This window comes from Lissotriton helveticus, chromosome 7 (assembly GCF_964261635.1).
Source record: "Lissotriton helveticus chromosome 7, aLisHel1.1, whole genome shotgun sequence".
In the NCBI taxonomy this organism is placed as follows: domain Eukaryota; kingdom Metazoa; phylum Chordata; class Amphibia; order Caudata; family Salamandridae; genus Lissotriton; species Lissotriton helveticus.
This window is the reverse complement of record NC_136068.1, coordinates 1,158,106,883-1,158,123,659: the sequence shown is the minus strand read 5'-3', so window position 1 is coordinate 1,158,123,659 and position 16,777 is coordinate 1,158,106,883. Positions and strand designations below refer to the sequence as shown.

The 16,777-nt window shown below is 47.9% G+C and overlaps 1 protein-coding gene across 2 annotated transcripts in view; it reads right to left on the bottom strand.

The window, feature by feature from the left end:
- The window catches only part of WIPI1 (WD repeat domain, phosphoinositide interacting 1), a 412,373-nt gene that overhangs the window by 72,561 nt on the left and 323,035 nt on the right, over positions 1 to 16,777 (bottom strand). For both annotated transcript variants that reach the window (XR_013598783.1, XM_078654292.1), the window contains exon 11: positions 3,312 to 3,433. Coding sequence is in view for 1 of the 2 variants with exons in the window: in XM_078654292.1 (XP_078510418.1) it covers positions 3,312 to 3,433 (122 nt within the window). In the remaining variant the exon portion in view is untranslated. The remainder of the gene's footprint in view (positions 1 to 3,311; positions 3,434 to 16,777) is intronic.

Genomic DNA, 16,777 nt, shown 5'->3' with positions numbered 1-16,777 from the left:
AAGCGAGATGCCGCGGGCTCTACCGGGCTTGTGGCGGCCTTACCAAGTGCCGGTCCCGGGTTCGTGGGAGCGTCTGGGGAATACCTGCTCCGCCACAGAGAGCCCTGCCGGCGCACCGATGCTCCTTTAAGTCCAGCGATGGTCCGTCGCAGTCGGTCCCGCTAGCACACCGATGGTCCCTTCGGTCCAGCGATGGTCCGTAGTCAGCTGGTCCCTCCAACAGAGCTTCGCCTCCTCGCCTCGTCTGCAGAAGTTCGTCAGGTGCGCCACTCTCCCTGCTCCTCGATGAAGTTGAGAGCTACCTGGGCGAGCGGCGACTTATATTCGCCATCTTCTCACCTTGGCGCTCCGGTGGAACCCCCTGATTGGGGGGTTCGAACATAGCGCTCCCTGCCCATTGGCTGCCCTTTTGGAGCCACTGGGCACTCTCCGTCTTTTGGCGGGGTGGCACGAATTGCAGATCTCCCCTTGTCTTCTGGGCGCTTTAAAGCGCCCAGAACCAGTTTCCCACTGGTGGCACGGCGCGGGTTATGGCGCCGGCCCCTGAGCCTCCCCCCCCCCCTTCGGGGCGGTGCGGCGGCCTCTGCAAAAACCACTTACTTTTACTCTCCTTGGAGACTTGTGAAGCTGAGAGAGGTAGGCGCCTGGCAGCCTAGCGGCGACTCCCAGTCTGACACACTGAACTTCCTGTTGTTCCTGCACCTACCTCAGAAACAACCTATATATAAAGCGTGCAGTTCCTGCTCTGATGTGTAGCCTGACTTGAGGCAGGACAGCCAGGGGACGTCGTAGACAGGGAAGAGTGCTAAACAGGTGCATTGTGGCAGGAGGCACGGCTTACCTCGGTAGAGGGAGTAGATCCGGTCAGAGCGGGCCGGCAAAGTAGTGGATGTTGCAGGAGAGTGGATGTTTGTTAAGGAGACTACTCGCCACTCTCCCCAGCCACTGTAGAGGCCGGAAGCACACACAGTTCCTTCATTTATCTACCGCACCCAAGCAATACTATATTTCGTTTCTCCGCTGCTCATTTTCGTTTCACTGGTCTGTTGTGGACTTCTGGCTGTTTGGGAATCACGTGTTAATTGTTGGTGTGCATACATACCAATCGACCCGAATCAGGCGGACAGGTTGAACCACTTTGGTGTGTATGGCGTTTATTGTTGTTTTGTTTTGGTATGTTCCATCTTCTAATATGCGTGTGTTCCTGTGCATTTTGGGGAGGCGCGGTGGGTAGGGTGACCAGAATTTTAAATCCAAAAACCGGGACATTTCACGGAAATAGAAGGACTACAGTTTTATTTTAAGCGAGCGCACAGAATGACAGCGCTCCTCAGCAGAGAATTACAGAACAGGCAGCTAGAACATACATAAAATGACAATTTTAAACCCAGAAACATGCCTGTTAATTAAATTGCTTTCTTGAAACAACTGCTAACTATCCCTGCTCTGCCAAACATTAAAAACCACCTCCCAGAGTTTTCAGTCGCCCCTCTCTAAAAACCGGGACAAGAGCTAAATTTCCTGAAATTTGCCCGGACAGCAGGTGAAAAACGGGGACCGTCCGGGCAAATCCGGGACTCCTGGTCACCCTAGCGGTGGGTGAGTGGGTGGGTGTTTGTGGGTTACCTTTAGCTGGGGGCCATATGTCACACTTTCTATTCTGCTTCCGTAGTTATCCTGGGATTGCTCATTACATTTCGGTTCCATCAAAGCAGTGCTATCAATAGTAGTGCAAGAGGTGCAGTGCTACCAGGGCCCATGGCTAAGAGCAGGACTCGTCAGAGCAAATATGGTTCTATTTCACTACCTTGTTATGCTACAGGCAGCGTGTGGTTTGTCCATCACTCTGTATCCCTGCTTACTGTTTCACTTTCTGGGCAAGGTCACATGGAGGCTGGAGGAAAAGTTTAATCAGCGAGCCAGATCTGCTCTCATCACACTGGAAGGTTGTGCCAGTGTGTGTTTGTCCAACCTCGAGGTGCTTTGTCAGGCCAGGACTGCCACGACCAAGGTTGGAGCATTGGTCGAAGTGTATTACAAAAAAAATGCGAGACCTATGGTACTGGAAGGCTGGCCGCCATTCTTTCGGCTGCTTACTGCAGACACAATGTGCATTGATGACATTCAAACACGTTGTGCCAGCAGTAAGAGAAAGACAATAAAGTAAAGAGTGCTCACAGACTAAAATGAAGGCGTTGTTGTGCAGCTGCAGGAGCACTGTCTGAACAGAAGAGAGGCTGCACCTTTTGTGTGCGCTGTGGAGTGCGAGGGCTACCGTAAATAACAAATAAAAAAACACAAGCTGTACGAAGGGCATGGATGGGGGAGAAAGGGAGGAGGGAACAAGGGAGGAGGGAACAATGGAGGAAGCATCCGGAGGTTATTGTAATCAACACAGGGTGCCCACTGCGCGGCGTCCCTTCCATTGTGGGGCAGGGGGGTGGAGGGGGGATTTTTAAAAGCTAAGCCAACGCCAATAAGCAAAAGTAAAAGCAAGACCAGCGCGCTGCAAATACGGCCACCATTGCTAAAGCTGCGTCCCACCAGTGCTCTTTAAATTTAATTAGGCAAAGAGTTCGCAAGAATGGCTAATGCAGGCAATATGGAAAGGACACAGCTAAAAGGTCCAGACGCCCTAGGAGGGTGCAAATGGAGACAGGGCGGTACAAAAGAGGGACTAACAAGCCTGTTTACAAATCAGACGCCAGCATTTACGAAGGACACTGACACAAGCCAATGGCAAATATGGCCAGAGAGTGGGCGGAGCTTCCATTACATACTCCACTACAAGAAGTCTCCACTAGAGCAGCGCATGCGTGCTGACTCTAGGCTCGACCTGAAAATGTAAATTCCTCCGAACAGCATAACTTCATAAAAGGGAACCACAAGGGCTGGGCCTCCAGGAATCACTCGAGCAACAGTCAGATCCCGCACTCCCGGAGTTCTGAAACTACCTGGCCTTTCTAGCTGACGGCACTCTACATTTTATTCTCACATTGCAATTAATTCCTATTTTTTTGGACCGCCTGCATACATATGCAAATATTGATAATATCACGTTACCATAATGAGCACATCAGCTAGCGCATGCCCTTACTAGGACAGTCTGGTCCTTGCTCCTTTCTCATAACATCACAAACAGCCCCCAACGGAGACTGCCCAGCGAGCTGTGGCTTCAGAGAGCAAGAAGTCATCGCAAAATACACTTTCTGCCGAAAGCTGGCTGCCACTGCTGTCTGTGGCTACACCTGCAGGAAATAATAGCAACTTTAGCCCCTGGAGGGCATGTCATGAGCCGTGCCCGTGCTCACCTGGCATTGAAGAAGATGAAGGCAGCAGGCTCGGCCTGGCAACAGTTGCAGCATAGGACTGAGGTATGGGAGACCGCACAGCGTCATCTGGGTTTTCTTCAAGCTTTCCTGAGCCACACAGACTGGTTACATTGGAGAAAAATCAAACATTTTATATATTATCTGTTGGTGTTCTCTTCTAAATAAACAAAATACTAATCAAACAGACCTATGCAGCCCTACTGTCAAAATACTTCTGCGGTGCTTCTCCTTTATTAGGTTATAATACATGGGCAACTGCAGTACTTCTATGAAGGTTATTTAGCCAGATCAGAATCACATCTAATCTACATCTCTGAACGAGAAAGTATCTAGCATCCAAGGAAGAAAAAGGCCAAGGGCTTTATTAAAGAAGTAATATGGACTTTCTAATATGGACTTAAGAGTACTCCTGGTTTTGTCACTAGATCGAAAATGATGTAGAAACAAGCCATGTTCCCCGGAATATTTCGTCCTTCTGATAAGCATTGGTTTATTTTATTTTATTTTAGTAGTTTTGTATAGCGCTAGCTGGACCAAAGGGTATCAGAGCGCTTCACAGCATATATAATAATGAACAGACATTTGATACAGAAGAGTGGGGAACATAGGGGTTAGGGCAGGCGAGGGACTGGCATATGGCCACAGGGTAGACGAGCAGAGGGTAGGATCTGATATTCATCCATACATAATCGGTAATCGAAAAGTTTATACACAGAAGGATTTCTTGAACTGTGTCAGAAGGTAGGCTCTGATAATCAACCATACATAATCGGCAATTAAAATGTTTATACACAGGAGGATTTCTTGAGCTGCGACCATGTTATCAGTCTCGAGTATTAGTAAAGATGTAGTGTCGGTTGGGGGACTAACCAGGGTCTGTCAGTTCCCTCGAGGGCGGTCGAGGAAGAGGGCTTTGAGTAGTCTCTTGAATTTTGTAAACTAGGGGATTGTTCTGATGTGGGGTGGGATGGAGTTCCAGATTTTAGGTGCGTTTCCAGCAAACAATTTGGCTGTGGTTCTGTGCTTGCGAGTTTTTGGCGGGATGACAGGGATGGGGAATTCCTATAGCCGGACGCCCAGGACATATTGTTTGGGGTCAAGGGCAACAAGTTATCATGTTTATTTTGTCCTTGGGACAAGTAGCCCAACCCTCAACAGCACAAACCCTTTGGCTGACAGTTTACAGTACCACATTATTGATCAGCAAGGCATTGACTGCAGTTAAGGTAATATTTGTGCCCATGTGATAATGCTGCTCAAACTTGTATTTATGGTTCATTAATGCAAAGCCTTAATTATTAGGGTGAGCGCTTTAAGTAAATGTTGTAAGCTCAGACTGCACTACTAACAGTCGTTCAAGCATAAAAACTTGTACACACGTTTTCAATGTTTAGCAATATGAGGCTATGTATACTGCTCCCAGAACGCTCTCTGATTAGATGCAAATATTTGCAGAAGCTTGAAAGCAAGATTGAGGATTCTTTGCTTTCTAAATAAAATGTCCACAAAAAAATGCACAAACATTTCACTAAACTACTGTAAAATGTAGGCCCCCTTTCTTTGCAACATCATTTAGTAAAATGTGTTGATGTACGCTAGTTTTTCCCCAAAAATATTTATAATGGAAAATCAGTGTAACCAGTTTTAATAAGATTATGGGGAAAAATAAACAAGCATCGGTAAAGCCAGTAGGTATGAAATTGTTGCTCTGCCTTTTGGTTTTGTCAATCCGTGACTAGTTTTGGCATGGGTTTTGTAAAACCATATTGGTGTGGGAGCTGCTGGGCCCTCACCATAAACATTGGCAAAAGCAAAAATAGTATTTGTCTCAAAAAGCACACATTGCCACAGTAATTCCTGACACTGAACAAAACGAATGTGTGTGGATATGCTGCTTGTGAAAGAACAGAATCTGGTCACTCTCAGTGAAGCTAGGAGGGAGAGAGAGGGGGGGAGAGAGAGAGGGGCAGGGGAGAGAGAGAGGGGGGAGGAGAGAGGGGGTGAGGAGAGAGGGGCGAGGGGGGAGGAGAGAGGGAGAGAGGGGGAGAGGAAGAGGGATAAGGTCATGGTTGACGGCAGACCTTATTAGGGGACCAATTATTAAATAAAGTCTCAAAAGGGCACCCATGTATTTGTATTAAGTGCAGATATACTACTTTTGGGAATTCACAAGACTTCACACAAGTAGGCCAAGAAATAGTAATCCTAGAAAATATTTGTGAACTGCATTTCAGCATGAGCAAATTTCCAGGTGTAGGTTTGCTCATGCGAAAATCAGTGTTTGCATGTTCACTTTCCCTCCCACCCCTTTTTTTTCCCAACCCTGGAAGAAGTTTCATGTCTACTATTGTCAGGAGTAAATGTCCAACCTTTCTCAGTATGGGAAAAGATTAGAGAAACCTTAGTGAAAACCCTTAAAACATGCAGGCTAGTAGGTTTGCAGAGACTCAAAAGGGTATTCCAACCCTCAAACTGTTGCTTACCTCTACCTTCAGCCCTATTATGTAGATCTGCAGAAACGTGGCAACATAAGGGAATTGCTAGTATTCAAACCCTACTATGGATGGAGCCCTGGTACAATCAGAGAGGATATTTCAGAGCTCTTATATATAATGATCGCTACCATAATTTGTCGCCACATAACATGGCACAAAAGGGACAAGTGGGTTTTGATACAGGACAAGTAGATTTATGAAGCAAATTGCCCCAGGGACAAGTAGATATTTTATTAAATTCCACACCCCTGGATGAGCAGTAGAGAGCTGGAGCTCCTGAGGTTTCTGGACTGGCCTGCCCTTTTGAGTTTGGCGGCCAGATATTCTGATTTACCTGTATGCAGGGCTTTGTGCGTGAGGCAGGCTGTTCTAAAGCTGGCTCGTAACTCCAATGGGAGCCATCTGAGTTCTCTGAGGGCTGGAGAAAGGTGCTCCAATCTTTTAGTTCCGGTGACCATTCTTGCTACTGCGTTGAGTGTAGTCTTCAAGGGGGCAAGGTGGGTTTTTGCTGTCCCCGTCAAGGTAGCGATCCCGTAGTCTATTCTGGAGAGGACCAATGCTTGCAAAGCCTGCAACACACATCTATTGCAGAGGTCTTCAAACTTTTTTAGGTTGAGCCCCCCAGCTGAATTTTTTTTAGATGTCTTGCCCCCCCTCCACCTGACAGAAATTTCTGGAATATGTTACACTACATAATCGACTGCCATTGCATATCCCACGCAAAATCTGGCAAATAACGGATTGAACCTACTACATCCACAGCCACTTACAAACACTAGCTCAAAACTTTACTGCTTGAAGCTCAACAATGGGCATTATACATCTCAATAGAACAAAATACATTACAATGTCCTTCAGCACAGTAATCCTTGCACATAATGTTCATATCGTTAGATTTGTGAGACCATTTCTATACATTCTATTAAAAAGGCGAAAGAAAGGGATCACTGGTTCCTTGCTATGTAGATCAACATGGTGTACACAGGTTTTATGGTTAAGGAAGTTCCAAACTTGCCCTTCCTGGAGTTGTAGGTGCCGGATTGCATGTGGTTTGGTATTATGCAGCATTTTCTACAGACTGATGCTTCTATCTAGACTGCTTTCTCTGATTCCTCAATTTTTCCACATGTGTTCTACTGCTGGGCCGGGCTACTAAAAACTCTGCTGCCGCTGCTCACCCTAAGCCTGGTCTGTTAATCTTAAATTTGGGAAATGCTAGCTTGTTCTCTGTGGCCTTTCTGACCTACATTGCTGTGAAGAGGTACTGGACTACAGTGGACAACAGTCAAGACTATCTCACTGAGCCCCAATGCTAACTGGGCTTACTTTTCTAAATTTTATTATTTATTTATTTATTTTAATGTTTTATAGAGCACAAACTTGACCCGTGAGGGTATCAGACCGCTTTACACAGTTACACGGTGAGCAAAACAAAACAGTCTCAAGTACAGGAATATACAAAGTTTGATGCGGGGTAGGGTTGCTGAGGAGCATAGAGTTAAAAGGGGACACAAATGCATAGTTCCGGTAATAATTAGGATCAGTCAAAACAGTAGCCCCACATTTTCTTGTCGGGGTGAGTTTGTGATCTGAGGAAGAAGCCATAGATTTTGATTAGTCAGGCTTATTGTGGTGGATGCGAGCAGGCCATTAGCCCAGGAATTTAAACATGAGGAAAGTTTTGGCCTCCTTCTTAAAACGTGGTAGAGAAGGGATTTTTCTGATGTCAGGTGGGAGAGAGTTCCAAATTCTTGGTGCTGCCCTATTGTAGGTTATTTTTTTCTGAAAGAGGGCAGGTCGGAGCAGGAGGTTTCTAGCGGATCGGGAGTTTCTGCTTCCTCCAGATATCACAAGTTTCTGTGCCAGATAGGCAGGGGAGTTTGTGTATAGGGCCTTGTGTGTGATGCATGCCAGTTTCAGCTGTATTCTGGCCTCTATAGGGAGCCAGTTTAGTGTTTTCATGTGTCGAGAGATGTGATCAAATTTCCTAGTGCCTGTGAGTAGTCTTGCGGCCACGTGGAGGCAGGCTTTTAGAGGTGCCAAGGATATCTTGCGTAATCCCATGATGGTGGAACATTCATATTCCAGTCTCGAGATGACTAGTGCTTGGACTGCCATTTTTAAGTCAGGAGCATCGATGAAGGGTTTCAACTTCCACAGGTAGCTCAGGTGAAATCTGGCCGATTTAGCCATTGAGTTAATGTGGTCTTACATGTTCAAGTTACAGTTGAGGAGTATGCCCAAAGATTTGGCAGAGTCTACAATGGTCGGCGGGCAGTTGAAGGCTGTGATGGCTTTGATCCACAACTGAATCTCCGGGTTGGCTTTTGAAGGGGAAATCTGGAGAACTTGTGGTTTTCTTTGCATTGAGTTACAGTTGGTTAGTGGCTAGCAATTGGACAGTTAGTTTCAGGGTCTCGTTCTGGGCAAGGATCTCCTCAAGTGACACAATATTGATGTATATTTGGGTGTCATCCACGTACATGTGGTAGGAGATGTTGGCGGTATGAAGAACTTCAGTGAGTGGCTCTAAGTAAAGATTAAAGAGGGTGGGTGACAGGGTTGAACCTTGGGGCACGCCAACTGAGACCGGGGTGGGAGCTGATAAGTGGCTGTTAATGAGGAATCTCTGAGATCGGTTATGGAGGAAGGACCTAAACCATTCTAGGACTACGCCATCTAGCCCCATCCTGAGTTTGAGGCGTTCGAGTAGTTTTTCATGGTTGACCGTATCGAAGGTGGAGGATAGATTTAGGGGGATTAGAAGGCAGGTTTTGCCTTGGTCAAGTGGTTGGAGGGCGTCATCCACGATGTGGAGCATAGTAGTTTCCGTGCTGTGCCCCGGTCTGAATCCAGATTGAAAGTCATCAAGTAGGTGGAAGTTGTTGATGTGCTGACTTAGTTGCTGTTTGACACACTTCTCTAACACTTTGGCTAACGGGGATATTGGTGATAGGCCTGAAATTGTCAGGGGAGGCAGGGTCCAGTGATGGATTTCTTTTAAAATAGGGAGGACTTGGCCGACTTTCAGGGGGTCTTGGATCGAATCCTGCTGAAGAGAGGTGTTGATTATTGCAATTCAGCAAGGAACAATGGCTTGGGAGGCAGCGGCGAGGCAGTTGGATGGTAATGGGTCATTGAAGTGGTTATTTGGGTTTAAGGTAGAGAGAATTTTAGTGATGGAGTCTTCGTTATAGTATTCGAAGTCGGTCCAGAGAGCTTGAGTTTTAGGTGGACCCAGTGGGGGCAGTGCGGAAAGGGGGGGAGGTAAGGAAGGGGTTGAGAGTGAGCGGCGGTATTGAGTTCGATTCCTAGTGCCATGATTTTATCAGTGAAGAAAGAGGAGAATTCCTCAGAAGATATTAGAGGTTTAGGGGATTCTTTCTGAGTTTTAGCCAGTTTATTAGATTGGTGTTTGACCAGTTGAAAGAGCTTGTGGGGTCTGTTGTTGGCATTCCCCAATTCCGATCTGAAGTATTCTTTTTTTGAATTGAGGATGTGCTAGTTGTAGGAGTTTCTCGCCTGACGGAGAAATTTAAGATGCGCAGCGGAGGGGTGCCGTCTCCAGATTCTTTCAGATTGTCGTAGGGATCTAATCTCCGAGTTGAGGGAGTCAGAGAACCAGGGTTTTTTGTCTTTGATTTGTGACCTTTTTAGTTTTAGAGGGGCCAGATCGTCCAAAATGTTTGATATGGACGCTGAGTAATGTTCATTGAGGTCACTGACAGTGGTTATATGCGAGGGGGGGAGGTAGGAGATCAGATTTGCAGCGTGCTTCCAGTTTGATAAGGTCAAGGTTTTTAATGTCTCTGAACCACCGTTTGGGAATCACCGATTGCGGTGTCTTTGTCTTGAGGGTCCCAGGTAAAACGAAGGAGATGATGTGGTGGTCGGACCAGTCACATGGGTCTATGGCGACAAGTTTGACTGAGGATTCCTTAGAGATGATCCAGTCAAGGGTGGCCCCTTTTGAGTGAGTTGGCATAGAGCACGCTTGAGACAGGGCTTGATCAGTTAGGAGGTATTTGATGGCATTGACATACGGATCTTTAGGGTCATACCAGTGCAGGTTGAAATCCCCAAGGAAGATCTCTTTGGCATTAGAGGGGAATCTTAGTTGTGATGATACCCAAGAGGTGATCAGTGAAAGAGTCCTTCGAGCATGGAGGGTGGTAAAAGCTGTGCAAGTTGCAAAGATGTAATGATTTGCTGGAAATGGAGAGGGTGAGGTATTCGCAGGAGTCAGTGGAATCCGCTAGGAGTTCCGAGACCAGGAGGGAGGCTCGGTAGATACAGGTGATGCCTCCCCTTTCCTATTGGATTGCCTGTCTAGTCTGGCAATGTTGTAGTTAGGAGGGACTAATAAGTCCAGGCAAGGGGAAGAGTATTCATTGAGCCAGGATTAGGTTAGTATAGCTAGGTCTACATTTTTGTTCAGGATGAGGTCAGCAATATCAGAGGCATGTTTAACTGCCGATTGGCAATTGATTAAGAGGGCAGATAGTGAGGAGTCTGGGGGAGTAAAACACACAAGATGATGGACGGAATGTCCCCAGTTCAGACATGGCCATATGCAAATCAATCTTGACACTGTGCCTCATGGGAACAGTCTAGCCCGAACTGCCAAGCCATGTCTTCCCTGGACCGAAATCAAGCATCCCAGACCGGTTTCTGGCTATCAGCCGTCTTCAGCCAGGAAAGCTGGACTCCAGTGGCTTAGTGAGCACGGGACCCACGTCTGGGCATACCCTTCCCACATAGGGTGAACAGCAAAACACACAAGATGATGGACGGAATGTTGCACAATGGCAAAACATTCACCCCCAGTCACAGATCTGGGTTTAATCCATCGTTATTTTGCTCACCAAGCCACCCCAGATCAGACATGGCCATATGCAAATCAGTCTTGACCCTGTGCCTCATGGGAACAGTCCAGCCCGAACTGCCAAGCAATGTCTTCCCTGGACTGGAATCAAGAAGCCCAGGACCAGTTTCTGGCTATCAGCTGTCTTCAGCCAGGATAGCTTGACTCCAGTGGCTTAGTGAGCACGGGACCCACGTCTGGGCATACCCTTCCCACATAGGGTGAACAGCAAAACACACAAGATGATGCTCACATAACAATCGATTAAACCCAGATCTGTGACTGGGGGTGAATGTTTTGCCATTGTGCAACATTCCGTCCATCACCTTGTGTGTTTTGCGGGTCTGGGGGAGTGCCAGGGGTCTGGATGGACAGGAGTACAGGCGCAAGGTTGCTTTTAACCACACTTCTGTTGTGAAGGGTAGCTGGCCTGTTGGGGTTGATGGTGACCGTGCAGATGGGGTGTTCAGGTCTCATATCTAGCGGGCGAGGAGTGTCTTGGACAGGGTTATGGTCTTGGAGGATAGCTAGGATTTCGTCTCCCATGAGGTCCAATGGAGTGGTAGTGGTGGAGTTGTAAGTGAGTGCAAGAGTTCGGGATTCCACCTCTGAAAGAGGGCAGGGTTGCTTGCGCGGGCAAAGATGTCTCAGAGGTAGCGGAAGTGGGTGCATGGGAGGCTCTGCGATCTTAGGGTGGGGGGATTGAGGTGGCTTGAGGTTAGCAAGGGCTAGTGGGTGCATGGGAGGCTTGGCGGTCGTAGGGGAGGAGGACTGAGGAGGCTTGAGGTTAGCCAAGGCGAAGGAGGTTCATAAGATCCAGAATGGAGGTTTGGATGCTCTGGGTTAGATTAGTCGCTCTGGAGTGTAGAATTTCGAGATCAGTAAAGACTGGGGGTGTTAGAGGGGAGGGGTGCACAGGTTCAGGAGCAGTGCTGGTGACAAAAGAAGGTGGCAGTGGGGAGGGGTTAGCTTGAACCGATTCTAGTGTCTTTGGAGGCGTAACAGAGGTTATGGAAGAAGGCTGGCGGGGAGGTGAGCAGAGGTCTGGGGGCGGCTATGTTGGAGGTGTCTATTACTGCTGTCCAGGAGCTCCAGCCTGCCCTATCGATTTATTTAGGGAATACTTTGTTGCTTGTTAGGAAATCTCCGACTCACATGCCCTAACTTTATTGAAAAGCTATGCCTCCAAATGCACATTCCTCTGGAAGAACAAATAATACAGCAGAGCTAACAGGTATTTTTGTGCTCTTTTTACCTAAAAACAGAAGAGCTGTTGAATACACTGGGATTAGCAACCGTCCCATTGCAAAGACAAACTTTGTGAATGAACCTCAAACTAGCTTATCACAAAAAAGTAGATGTCTTATCTCATGGTAGAAAGCAAGAGGCCACTACTTAAATGTCTTAAATGTATCGCTTGTGGAGCTCTTTACTGACCAGCCATTCTTAAATACTACTGCAGAGAATGCACGTTGAAGTTAAGGTTGCACTCCATTTCTTACTGAATCTACATACATCCAAGTGCTCAACGCCTGGGACCAACTAGGAGTGGACCCACTCGTCCCTAGAAGGCCTGGCTACTCTTATTTCGCAGCCTTCCTCTGCTGCCTTCACATAGTTGCTTCTGCTGCTTCCAAAGGGGCCATGCAGGAGAGTGACTACCAGGGCTGCAATCAATTTTTGCTCTGTAAAGTCTCCAGCTGTACTACCTGCATCTGGAATACAAAAATCCAGCAGGCATCGGTGCTTTGGTGTATTTAAAGGTTGTACACAATTTTAAATACCTCATTGAAAAGATGGGTTGCCAGTCACCATTGTCTCCTGCTAAAATGACTTGGGTGTGCGTGTTGTGCAGCTTTTGGGCATACATCTCAACTTTTAGATCTGCTTGGAGGGCAAAAGCCAGGCCACCAGAATTTTGACCCCAACGACAATACAGGAAGAGACATCACATGACCTTTGACAAAGTGACGTCACGTCTTTGCCACCCAACTAAATGGCTATTATTTTATCGACTTCTGAAACATGTACGGCTGAGTGGACCTACAGGGAATCAAGCGTGTGACCATGGGATCAAAGACATTTCTGAGATAAAAAAAAACAGGTCTGGCACAGAAAAATACATAGAAGCAATTTTTCATCATGTGACTGCGCTAGGACTGCTGCACCTTTTCAGTCGCAGTTCTGAAAAACACGGACCTTGGATAGTTAGCAAATGGATACACAAACTCGTTCAAAGCTGGCAGTCAGAAATTTAGTGAGCACATGAGTGTTTACATCCACTAGGCTCTGATCTGTATTTACAGATTTCTGTATCTCAGCCATTTGATCGAGAGAGGTAAGGCACAGAATAACCCATTTTCCTTTTTCCTTTTACTTAAATAGAAAACAGGCAGGCTCACTGTGTATGCATGGGTGCTGTTTTTGTTGGGAAGAGGGCACATTTTCTTACCGTTCGGCATTGCGGTCATGTCTTAGCAACTCAAGTGCAGCCAGTGTGCCTGCACCTCATTGTCTGAGACACAGATTTGGACCAGACCTCATTACATTGTCAGAGTCGCTGAGAGAGCTGAAGACAGTAGGCAAAAGTTTTTTTTTTTAAATTACAAAAGTATGGGCATGCCGTGCATGTGGGAATCAATGAAAGGCAAAGTGAGATTTTAAGGTGGAGTGCGTGCCCCCCTTGAGATGATGTTGCACCTCCCCAGGGGGGGGGGCACCCCACAGAGTGAAACACTATACCCTATTGTACACTATATAGGGCGTGCAACCCATCCATTGCTCAGCATTTGTTGGAGTCTGAGTCACTCTGCTTTGCCGCACCTTAAAAGGCCAGCAGAGGCCTGCGTCACTTCAGTTCTTTTTTCTGGGGCATGGACCAAGCACTGATTGATTACATTTAATTGTTCTCCATTCGCTGATCGTGCCTTGATAGTAGGGCTTTGTTTTATCTGTTGCTACTTTTCTCTCCCACCCATCACTTCCCCATGTTGCTGCTCCCTTTGCCCTCACCCATTAATTCTTGCTTGCACACACCTCCCCTCCCTTCGTCCTTGCTTGCCTGCCTGTTCCGCTCTTCCACCCAAAAATAAAAAGAACTATAACGTGGCACCAGCGCTTGGCGCGTCATTGCACTTTTTTGATATTTTTAATTTTAGCCATGCTGCAAAACATGTTTAAAAGCCATTGAAAAAGCTAGTACCTCTCGCGGAGCCGAGACCGATTGGCTTTATTAATGCTTGTTTTGACATGGACTACTGAACACAGCTGGAGGCAACATTGTATTTGTTCCATCGCAGTGTTAGTCAAAAGTTATAGGCAGAACATATTATAATAAACACAGAAGATTGTCTGTAATAGCTGTATTTAATTCCAGTTCCTTCTAGGTTGCATGTGTTTTCTTTGTTAGACAGAGCTCAGTCAATTCAAGAGTGTAGTCCTGCTTTTATGTTTGTGGAATGTCCTAGGTTGGGGCTTCCTTTGGATGTATCAATCCCCAATAACACAGCACTTGTGAACAAGGCATAACAATGTGTAAATTAACAAATTGCTAGCAGCGCTATACACTAGAACCAGAACTTCTCCGTTACCAAGCGGAGTACCGGCACTCACTGCATCGGGTCGGCATTTCAGGACACAGTCATCATGTGAGCATGCATAACATTTGCGGGAGGCCCGAGGTCCCTGCAGGGGACCCCGTAGGAGGGCAAACCCCGTAGTAGGGCGTGGGGAACCGAAGGACAGGGCAGGGGGAGCGTTGGGAGGAAGGGTGGGACAGGGCGGGGTCACACGAGGGAAGCCGCCCCCTTTCCCGGGGCCTGATATAGGGGAGCCCCTCCCAGGATGCGCCCTCTTTGCTGCTCTCCCCCCTGATAGCTGGCGTGCCAGGCTGCTGCTCGCCAGCCTCAGGCATTAGACCCCCCCCCCTCTCCCTCTATCCCCCCCACGACGTCGGACGCGAGGCCCGCGCTTTCCGCTCTCAGCCGAGGTAAGGGATCAATAGGCCTCCCCCCCTGGGCCCCGTCCTCGGTCACCCGAGTTGACAGGGCCACGTGGTTCTACCACGGGGGAGCCCAGAGATCCAGGGTTTTTGGTTACGGCCGATTTTGAGGAGGGAGAGACTATTAGGGGCGAGGGGAGTCTAGCGCCAACGTGGGCGCGGGCACCGCAGCCACGAAAGCGGCGAAGAGTCCTTGTGCGTCTAAGGTTTGGCGCGAGTGAGAGACGATGTCGAGGGCATCCTCGGGCGATGGAATTTTAATGCTAGCGGGGTGCTCGGGCAGCGCAGCCACGAATGCAGTGAAAGGTCCGTGTACGTGAGGATCGGGGCGGGGTGCAGCATCAATGGCGGGAGCGGCATGGCCCCCCCCCCCCCATCCAGCAGTAGTGTAGGGCGCTCGCATGGTGGGTCCCGGCGTGCCCAGCGGCCTTTTACGCTGGAGGCCTCGCATGGTGGGTCTCGGCAGGCCCAGCGGCCTTTTACGCTGGAGGCCTCGCCTGTTTGGTCCCGGCGGGCCGCCCCCCGAGGGGCTGGTTGGACCCAGCGGCCGAGACAGTGTAAAATGCCCTCCCGTTTAAACACCGAAAGTACCAACGCGATCAACGCAACCCGGTAACATATATAAGCAAAGGCCTTGGCATAAATCTGCATATGTTCGGGTAATTGAGAACCTGTTCCTTCAGTTTTGGGTCACGGTCTGGAAAGTTTCAGATCCAGAGTTTCAGCTAATTGTCTAAATTAACATTCTGCACGTGTGGCACCTTCTCTGCGATGAGCTGAGAGGGCGACATTTACATTCCTCTGTTCCGCCAAGAACAGCCAGGCATCCAGTGGCTACCTTGAGGCATTCTCAGCTAGACTTTGGATGAATTAATTATGTCGCACAAACATCCTAGACTTCAGTGTGAGGGGCTGAAATTGTCGCGCTTAAAATGTCAACAGCGGAAGCGAGCAGGCAATGCAAATCACCGGCAGGTGCCCTGCACACGTGTGTGACCTCTCTGAACCGTGTACTATTAGCCAGAAGATCAAATCAGCTTAAAGGGCTTAGGGACAAGGGAGGGGGGCGTCAAAGTGCAGCTGGCAGTGTTTTATTGTGGTGAGGTTTTGAAATGCTGCTTATTCGGGTATTCTCAGTCTGGTTTGTTACCTTAAGGATCCCTCTGTACAGAAACAGTGCATCATGCTGGCTTATCCACTTTGCAGCATGTACGCTTTAAAAAAAAAACAAGAAAAAAAAAAACAGTATAACTTTGGCAGACATATTTCTTTGTTTAATTCTTTTATGTTCAGAGTAGCACGCAATTGGTTCCAGACCTAGGCACGGCGACTGTGCAGTTAACTGTCACTACCTGTCTTTATTATATAAGACAACTGGGTATCTTAAAAGGCAATTCCAGTGAAGAATTGTTAGGCCGCGTAAAGCTTTAGACAAGCAATTGTGCAATCACTGTCATTACCTGTCTTGAGTATACAATACAACTGTGTATTTTATCAGCCCGCGTAAAGCTTTAGATGCAGAGATGGGCACTGTCTTCTTTGGTGCACCTTGGCACAGGTGGGAACACCCATAGATGAGAGGCAAGGTGACGTCACAGGCAGAAAGAGCGGCAGAAGGGATGTGAGGTACATAATATGCGATAATAAGGGATATGTTGATGACTTTATGGGCGTCTTCTTGCTGCAGGTTACACTGAGGGTTCATCCATCTTAGGCAAATAAGGATCGCGACATAAAGCAGCAAGAGCACGGTGCCCCCCCCAAGTGGAAGGTAAGAACCAAGGTGGTGGGCTGGCCATTGTAAGGGTTAAGATTGCTACCAAGGGGGCCAGTGTTCATGGTCTGGTCCCCCTGGGCCTACGCTATAGTAGGGACGATGTGTTGGGCCTTTACCAGGGGACTGGCAATTAGGGGCTGGTCCACCCAGTTTAGTAAGGCATGGGGTAGGGCTAAGCCTAAATGATGTTTGTGTCACTTAATACAGGATCATGGCACAGAACGACGCAGACGCACCGTATTCGTGGAATAGCCCTCCCCCCCTTTAACGAGTGTCGAAGTAAGTATTACAAGGAACAAGTGTGCCAAT